Below are 9,107 nucleotides of genomic sequence, written 5' to 3' on the forward strand. Positions count from 1 at the left end.
TCCTAATGGCAAATTACAATAAGGACATTATACATGGTGTGTGAGTGATAAGCATAGCATGGGGGCCCACAAATCACAATCACTATCCATGTACTTAGAATATTGGTTGGTTCAGGGATCAGTTGGCTTTGAAAATTGTATCTATTGATGCACCATATTGGTCAGTGTGTGGGTCATTGGCAGATGATGGTGTGAAAAGGAACTGAAGCTTCACCTCCTGCTGTTCTGATCGTTGGGGCTGCCTCACCATACTGGCCTATGGAGGTAACACATAACATATATATGTGGAATGCAGTCTAATCTCTATATTTATCATATCAATGTATAATTATTATCAATGTATAATTATCAAAGCTGCATTATGTCATATTCTGAGCTGACACTGAATATAAATCCCTGCTATAAATCTATTGTTGTCACCTTTGCTCTTCTTTACACTGATATCTCTAACAGAACAGAGCACCACCTTCTTGTCCTATAGCTCTAGGGATGATTTATTTTAGGCTGGTACAGTTTTTGCACTGGAGGGTGCCTAATATATTGCCATTACAGAGTAATATAGGAATACAAACTATACCATGAAAATCAGGACAGAATCCATTTAAGTTACCTAACACAGTTCATTTATTGCTTACTGTACAATTTAAATAATTATTCCCATTATTGAAAAACAGTTAATTCATATGCAAATAAATACTGGCACATTGGGCACTCATATATATATATTTATATAGATCAGAAGCAAAACTGGCATCTGTTGGGCATAACAGGCTGCCTTTGTACTACTAGCTTAGCAAAAGGGTTGTATTTATTGCATTTCATTTAAATGCCAGCCACTGGTGATGTGAATATGTCAAGTTTCACTTTGCCAAAATATTTGCAAATCGTGGAAAAAATTTGTGAAACGCATAAAAAAAATGATGCTCGAAAAATTTTGCTCATCACTATCAACCACTTGCAATCAGGGCAGACCAACAACTTGCATTTAAAAGAACAAATGGACTGGTAACTTTACCCAGTTCTTCTAAAATGTACATACACACACGCTGGCCTGGCATTTGTGTCTGTACAGCTGTATAGGCAGATAATGGCGGGGCGTTATGTCTGGCAGTGGCTCCATATGAGGAGCTGCACTTGCGCCTGAATCTAGCAAACTAAAAAAAAGAAATTAGCACAGATTTCTTGAATTATGAGAATGAAAAGCTGTGATTCTGAGAGCAAGCATTTGTACCCTGAGATATATCTGCTGTCACTTTATGGTAAACTATGTGTATATTTAAAATCTATATGTGGATCAGTTTTGCATTAGATAAGCTTAGATATCAGATTTTCTCAAAGCTACAGAGGTTTATTCACATATAAGAGAAGAGGCTGAAGTACAAGGCAAAGCACTAGAAATAAAGGAGAAGTTAACTGACAAAGCAACTCAAGCATTTGTACTTCAGATTCAGCCTATCAGTTGTTTACATGTCCAGCCAATCAGTGAAGAGCAGAGGTGACTTGTGGATAACGGATACTTGGTCCCAACAGTCTTTTGTGACAGTTGGTGAGAGAGGAGCTAAATGATGGAGACTCGTTGGAAAAGTGAAATGATGGAGAGCGTTGGAAAGCGAAAAAGAAGAAGAGAAGAAGAAGAAGAGCAAGAAGAGGAGATCATTTCCCCTGGGTGCAGCCCTGAATTCAAAAGGGCCAAGCCCCAGGGTGATCTGCGTGGGACCAGCACCCCTACAGCTGAGGAACCGGTGCCAGAGGGGGAGCCATGGAACACCCTGACCAACCTGGCTGATGCCCTGCAGACCTTCAGGGAGTACGGAGAGGAGTGTTACCTCTATAAAAAAGGCCTGGAGGGAGATTATCAGATGGAAATTTTCCTAGAAAATCAAAAGGAAATAAATGCTGCATCCTGGAACCACATCACCACCCTAATGATTAATGTGCACAGGTACCTGAGATTGGACTTTCAGACCCTGTGCCTGGGTATCAACTTCCTGGAGCGGTATGTGTCCTGCACTCCTACTGACCCCGACACCCTAACAAGAGTGGGAGCCACTTGCCTCTACATGGCTTACAAAGTGGCTGAATTACGGTACCCCCTCCCCCCCAAGCTCTTCCTACCTCTGTTTGACTACAGAATGACACCAGCTGAAATGCGTCACCTGGAGAGAACCATCCTAAGGAAGTTGCTGTTTCGCCTGGGGGTACCAACCATCGATTTCTTTTTGGAGCACTTCTCCCTGTTGAGACTGACCAAGGAGGAGTGTTCCCCTGCCCAGCTCACAAGAGCAGCCAAAAGCCTAACAGCTGCCCGAGGCATCGCTGCACTGTGCCTGAACCAACATCAAGACTTCTACATGCACCAACCATCTCTCATGGCACTGTGCTGCCTCAATGTGGCAGACAAATTGTTTTATTACAACAACCCTGTCAAAGTGGCCACTGACTTCCCAGAACACCAAATTGAGGAGTGCATGGAAAAGATCTGCCATCTAGTCTCTATAGGCCACTATTTTTTACATCCGCTGCTGCCAGGAGTTTATCCAGAAATATTTCCATCTTTTAATCCTCCCACCACGAGGCCTGCAGCAACACCTACCAACCAACATCTACCTGAAGGCAGAGAGAGAACACCAGAGGTGGCATCAACATCCAGGGACACAGCAGGTTCCCAGCACGTAGAGATGGCAGAAAGATCCAGCCATTCTCAGGACATGGAAGGGGCCGGTTATGTGCTACACAACACATACTGGCCCACTGATCCATACGGGCAAGTATACATGCAACCCTACATGCCAACACCTCCATACTGGCACCCATACATGCCCCCAGATTCCTACTGGCACCCATACATGCATACACTGCCATACCTTCACCCATACGGATACATATTTCCTTACTGATAGACACACACACACACTGAGGCCTACATGTCCATACTACTTACCATTTAATACAAGTGACAGTATTGGGGATCACTATTTCTGGACCATGGGGGGGTGACATTGCCAGGGCACCCAGTACCATCATCAAGCAGAGCTGTCACTTTCCATACACTCTTAATTACCTATGAACACATTTCCCTACAGACAAACAGAGGCAAACATGTATTTATCCATTACTGTACATTTATTAACTCTTTCAAAGCTCCATAAGGCGTATTGATCCTGGGAATAATTCCGATTGCCATTTAGGAGTCAGGAAGGAATTTTTGCCTCTAGTGAAGCAGATTGGCTCAAGCTTCTCTCTAGGTTTTTTGCCTTCCTTGGGATCAAACAGCCCTATGTGGTGGGGTTACCAGACCCTCTGGTGATGGGAGGACACATATAGAAGGTGCATTTATATTGCAGCGTGCAGTTCTTTCTATATGTGCCCTCTGATTTCCAGTGATCTGATAACCCTACAGTGAGCATCACATTTCATAAATGATATTTTTAATAAAGCTGTGATCTTCACATATTAAACATAAAGTTGTTGTCTGCATCATTATTTATGGGTTCTGGGAACCAAATTAGTAGGTATATTAGTATTAGGTATATTAGCTGGGTAATAAATGGTCTTATGTAGTAACAGAGCAGTACCATTCCTTCTATGAGGCAGACTTACCCTTTTATTAGATTATAATAATAAAATAAATCTAAATGCCTAATTAACATCATTGTTTCCCTTTACAATCTGCCTAAAGAAAATATTAGCGGGGGCGGGGGGGGGGGGTTGGGTACCCAGCATTTTGACACCCACCAGTGAAATAGACCTTTGTGCAATTGCACATGGAGAAATTCTGGGCCAATGCGCCATAGAAAAAACTGAAATTGCCCTTCTAGTTTAAACAAGAGCTGGTACAAATGCTTTTTAGGGTCCCAGCTTAACCAATCTATGCTTTGCGCCCATCTATGCGCTGAACATGACTTCTGCCTGAGGGTTCACAATAAAACTCTATGGTCAGTTCTGAGAGAGATTTGTCTGCAGTAAGAGGTAATGTACATGGCAGCCTCAACACATTTTGGGACTTGCATAGGCACAATGTAATAGAAATGGATGTTTTGCCTTTTTAAACAAAATATGCCCATACAAATGCAGGGAGGCTCGGTAGGCCCGTATTTCCCTCTGGGTGCGTCTGTGCAGGGAGGAATCCCCTCCCCAGTGAGCTGGCAGGAAGGAAGGCCTGCAGAGACAGTGCTGGGGAGAAGCAGAGAGTAGGGGGAGATTATTGTGTGTGGGAAGTTAGTGGGGAAACCCCAGTGGCAGAAAAACATGCTCTGTTTAGGGTGCAGAAGCAAAGGGAGTCCTTGTCAACAAAGCTTGCTCTTTTCAGGACATGGAAAGCCAAAGGAAGTCTTTCTCAGGGCTCTAAAGAAACTGCCACATAAGTGAGGATCCCCCAGCAACTCAGCGACCAAACACGTCTGCAATATTATGCACCTTATTTAAAGTTACAGTGTTCTGAAAATTAACCTATTAACCTTTTCTCTGTGAGTGACTGTGGTTTAGAGACATCCCCAGGGAGGGGTATTACAGCCCAGCCTGTCCTGACCCTGGGCACAGCCATGTTACAGTGTACCTGCTCTCCCATATAGCGGAGGCACAGGACTCCTGTAGCGCCAAAACAAATTGGAAATCAGGCAGGATTGCCTTTTAGTAGCAGAACAGTGTTGGCTACACAAATGAACAAAAAAACCCACAGAACTACAGTGTTGGGCAGTTTTATTAAACAGAAATGTAAACATCTTGCAATCATCACAAAAAAACATAATAGCAAGAAAATATAGATCTTTAGTTATTATTCATTTCAAAATAAAATATAGTTTTAGGTCTCCAAATTAAAATAATACTAGCAATAATATTATTGAGGATGGCAGCTGTTTAGGGAAAGGAAAACTATGTAATAAAAAAAAAGCATCTCTGACAATATTCACCTTTTCTTTAAGGTGTTTGCTTTGATTTTGCTGCATATGTGCCAATATATAGGCCTCTTCAAAAATAATATTCTTTTGTGATATACTCACAGCAGCATAGGTAGCTTTTTCTTGTTGAATGTAAATGCAGGGAGCCAACAATGTTGGTATGTGAATGCTGAACTGCCCTTTTCACTTGTGGCTGGAAATCTGCCTAAGCAGTAGGTTGTACCATGGCTGTAAGGGTCAAGATACACAGAGCTACTAGTATCAGCTTTTTTTTCATGGCTACTAAACACCAGAAAATACCTGCCATAGACAATACTGAGAATTCCCTCTGCTAAAACACACGTAGAGACAACTATCAGTGAATGAACAGCATTGCCTATCTTAGTAGCCATGACAAGTAGCTGCCACTAAGTAGCTCTGTGTATCTTCACCCTAGGGGCTGTGGCACACAGGGGAGATTAGTCGCCCGTGACAAATCTCCCTTGTCTCGGGCGACTAATCTCCCCGAAACACCGTCCCACTGGCGAAAATGTAAATCGCCGGAGGGATGGCATACACGGCTCCGCAAATTCCTGAAATTTCGGAAGTTTCCTCTTAAGGTAACTTCTGCGATTTTGGGATATCGCGGCGCAGCGTATGCCATCCCACCAGAGATTTACATTTTTCACTAGTGGGATGGCATTTCGGGGAGATTAGTCGCCGTGACAAAGGAGATTTGTCACAGCCCTAAGAGTGATGGCACACAGTAAGACTTATCGCCGATGGTTAAATCTGCACTATCGTGCGCAACAAATCTCCCAAAAATGACTTACTAAAGTATAACATTAAGATCACTGCAAGTAAAGCCTATTACTCATGGTGGTCTGGCTTAATTGTTGGAAATTGCCTCCCTTGGCATTTTCTAACATTTAAAGAACTTTTGTGTTTCAATAAAAACAGTATTATTCAGGGAAAATATACATACAAATTGCTGACAATATTGCAAGAGAACTATCAACATGGCTCATCTCCTAACAGTGCAATTTGCAAATTTTGCCGTTTCTTTACCCAGAATTCCCAGCGTAATAGGAGATGCTTCCATGACAATCTGGGCACAACGCACAAATATTAAGCAGATTGCAGCTTATGTTTATATTAAATATGAAGCATTATGTATCCTTTCCAGAGGCCCGTGCATGTCTCATTCTGCAGAGGCATAATGCCAATAAAAAAAATATATATATATATTCCTAAACATAAAACTTTTATGTCTATTTGGATAAATTATCACAAGCTCAAAAAACAGTATAGAATTCACTAAAGCACAATATGAAGTAACAATTATATGTTCTTGCAAAACACAAGTTCATAAATAAAATGGATGGAGTGGTAAAATAAAAAGAGACACAACAAAAAAATCTTCCAAATGAAAATGGGGAGAAATAATTAAAATGAAACCAGCATCAAAAAGAATTCAGAGAAAGCCCTAAAATGGGCAAATCCTATGTGCAGCCCGCTAGAACTTGCTGAACCATAATTTTCAGCCTCCATCAACCACATCTGTAGGGCGGCAGGTTTTCCATTATTTCCCTAAAATGGTATGTTTGTACACATACATGGAAGATAATGGACACATTTGAACAATATGAAGCTATCTTGCATTAGAATCCTATTGGCCAAGGCCTACAATGATGGCTGCATGTTATTTGATTGCTGGCTTAAGGGACAAACATTTAGATCTGCCCAATTCACCCACAGTGTGTGTGTGATTAAACTGGATAAAGATCCACTTGTCTGGTGACTTGGCCATACCAGAAAAACATTAAACATATGGCTTTTACTCATCTAAAGGGGTTGTTCACCTTTAAATGAACTTTTAGTATGTTCTAGAGGGTTAGTATGGGTAGAGGGTTTTAGTATGTTGTAACGGGCTATTCCAAAACAATTTGCAATTGGTCTTCATTTTTAATTATCTATAGTTTTGTAAATATTTAGCTATTTGTTCAGCATATCTCTAGTTTGAAATTTTAGCAACTATCTGGTTGCTAGGATCTAAATTACCCTAGCAACCAGGCAGTAGACTGAATGAGAAACTGGAATATGAACAGGAGAGGCCTGAACAGAAAGTAATAAAAAAGAACAACAATAAAATTGTAGCCTCAGAAAGTAATAGTTTTTTGGCCGATTGGGGTCAATAACCCCCAGATGAAAGAATCAAAGAGGAAGAAGAGGAAGGAAAATAATTAAAAAACTATAAAAAAATAAAAAATGAGGAAAAGTTGAGAAATGGCCAATCTATAACATACTAAAAGTTAACTTAAAGTTGTACCACCCCTTTAACCCACTGTAGCTGTATACTTGTTGGTTGAAGGAGGCGAGTAACAGATACAATGCTAGAAGTACTGGACGGGTGCTGGGAGCAGCAATTGTACAGCAGTCTTTACAAGAATAGATCTCAATGCATTTACTGCAATAGATGGTATAACTGATCCCAGACAAACAGAAATCTCTACACTGGAGGTACATGCACATCTTGTACATACACATCAAAATTGTAACTGGCTGTTATGGGTTACTATACCAGAGCAAATTTGCCCACCTTTAGTAATTTTGTAAAAGGGATACACTGAATCCATAATTTTTGCATTCAGCTAGATACTGAATCCTTTGCAAAAGTGCAGTGCTTTTATGGAAAAAAAAAAGAGTGGCAGCCTGTGGTCTGAGGTTACCAAATAGAATCAAAGACAGGGTGGCAACTTGGCACCTCCCACCTTTCTCCTTTCAGCATTTTATTCAGATTTTCAGAAACTAAAAAATTAGCTACTGTGAACATAGTTAGGATTTGTTTAAATGCCTAAATAAATCCTGGATCTGGTGCATCCATAAATGTCAAACAGGAACAGAATTTTAAGTGCTAACTTCAAGTGTACAATGGTATAACTGATCTGGTCTTCCTTCCATCAAGATATGTACAGTTGCTTTAAGAGTTCAATTGCTATAGAACAATTTCATTTTTACTGCAATTTGGTAACTACACTGGGATTAACAGTACCAAGTCCCTCTGCCAGCTATGCAGGTTATAAGACATTTTTCTTTTTGCTATGTCAAAGAAAAATTGATCTCCTTTTACATTTTCATATTTAAACTGATTGTGTTGTATAACTTTTTCAGTTGTATAGGGTATACGTATATTCCTTTTATGTTAGATTTTTACTTTGAAGTATACTTTCCTTGAACAATTTGATTTGTTTTGCGTGTCTGATTCTTTAAATATATTCTTTCACTAGGATATGCAGAAGTATCAGGATCATATAGCAGGTCCAAAATCCTTATGTAAAAATCATGTTAGAAAGCACTGCTAGTGCCTGCACTTGAAGACTAGTGCTGATAATTGCACATCTTACCCATTACTTTTGGTTACTCCTTCACAGTGGCTCTCAGGATACCAGCAGCTTTAGTGTAAACAGACTGTATATGTCACTGCATGGAACATCCGCTGTGGGGTAAGGACTCCTGCAGGGTGATGGCTACTGATTTAGAGAGATAAGTCATTGTCCCAAAACGTCCACTGGGGGCACTGTCATAGAGCAAATGGCAAATACCAGTCGTTGGATCAACATTCAACATGGTGTCATCCGCACCAAGCACCTTCTGTGAATGATAGAGATGAAAGAGAAAACCATGTTAGCTGTACCTCAACAGGATATGGCCATAACATATTTACCCCAATTTCCATTATTTCATAGTACATTATTGCTGTTTCAAGTAAGGGTTGGGAAATATGGGCATGAAAAAATGGCAGAGAAAAGGGAAGCGGGTATTTGCAAAAGTCTGTCATCCTTTACAATTAGTGCCTTCATACATTACCATTTATTATCTGACACATTAGAGGTCAGATTTCTTACGGACATGTTTGTTTGCTTTGCATCAGCTAAACTTCCTTAGGGCCGTGACAGACGGGGAGATTAGTCGCCCGCGATAAATCTCCCTTGTTGCGGGCGCCTAATCTCCCCGGAATGCAAACCCACCGGCTAGAATGTAAATCGCCGGTGGGATGGCATATGCAGCGCGGCGATTTCCCAAAATCAGCAAAGTTGCCTTGAAAGGAAACTTAGGCGATTTCTGCGCTGCGTATGCCATCCCACCGGCGATTTACATTGGCATTTCAGGGAGATTAGTCGCCCTTAGTAACCTTAGTTCTGTATCCCTATAAGTATCCATTACTCCCCA

The 9,107-nt window shown here is 40.9% G+C and overlaps 2 protein-coding genes across 5 annotated transcripts in view; one reads left to right on the plus strand and one right to left on the minus strand.

The window, feature by feature from the left end:
* LOC100486764 (phosphorylase b kinase regulatory subunit alpha, skeletal muscle isoform-like) overlaps positions 1 to 8,893 on the minus strand; it is a 59,029-nt gene extending 50,136 nt beyond the window's left edge. For all 4 annotated transcript variants that reach the window (XR_004219501.1, XR_004219497.1, XR_004219496.1 and 1 more), the window contains exon 1: positions 8,282 to 8,893. Coding sequence is in view for 1 of the 4 variants with exons in the window: in XM_031890665.1 (XP_031746525.1) it covers positions 8,282 to 8,285 (4 nt within the window). In the remaining 3 variants the exon portion in view is untranslated. The remainder of the gene's footprint in view (positions 1 to 8,281) is intronic.
* LOC116406533 (cyclin-O protein B-like) lies at positions 1,430 to 3,464 on the plus strand. Its single transcript, XM_031890643.1, has one exon. The coding sequence runs from the start codon at positions 1,563 to 1,565 to the stop codon at positions 2,895 to 2,897; it is 1,335 nt and encodes a 444-aa protein (XP_031746503.1). The 5' UTR covers positions 1,430 to 1,562; the 3' UTR covers positions 2,898 to 3,464.
* Positions 8,894 to 9,107: the final 214 nt, after the last annotated feature.

Source organism: Xenopus tropicalis, chromosome 8 (genome assembly GCF_000004195.4).
Source record: "Xenopus tropicalis strain Nigerian chromosome 8, UCB_Xtro_10.0, whole genome shotgun sequence".
Taxonomy (NCBI): Eukaryota; Metazoa; Chordata; class Amphibia; order Anura; family Pipidae; genus Xenopus; species Xenopus tropicalis.

Coding starts and splice junctions, on each gene's coding strand:
- LOC116406533 (XM_031890643.1), top strand. CDS start 1,563: ATGATGGAGACTCGTTGGAAAAGTGAAATGATGGAGAGCGTTGGAAAG.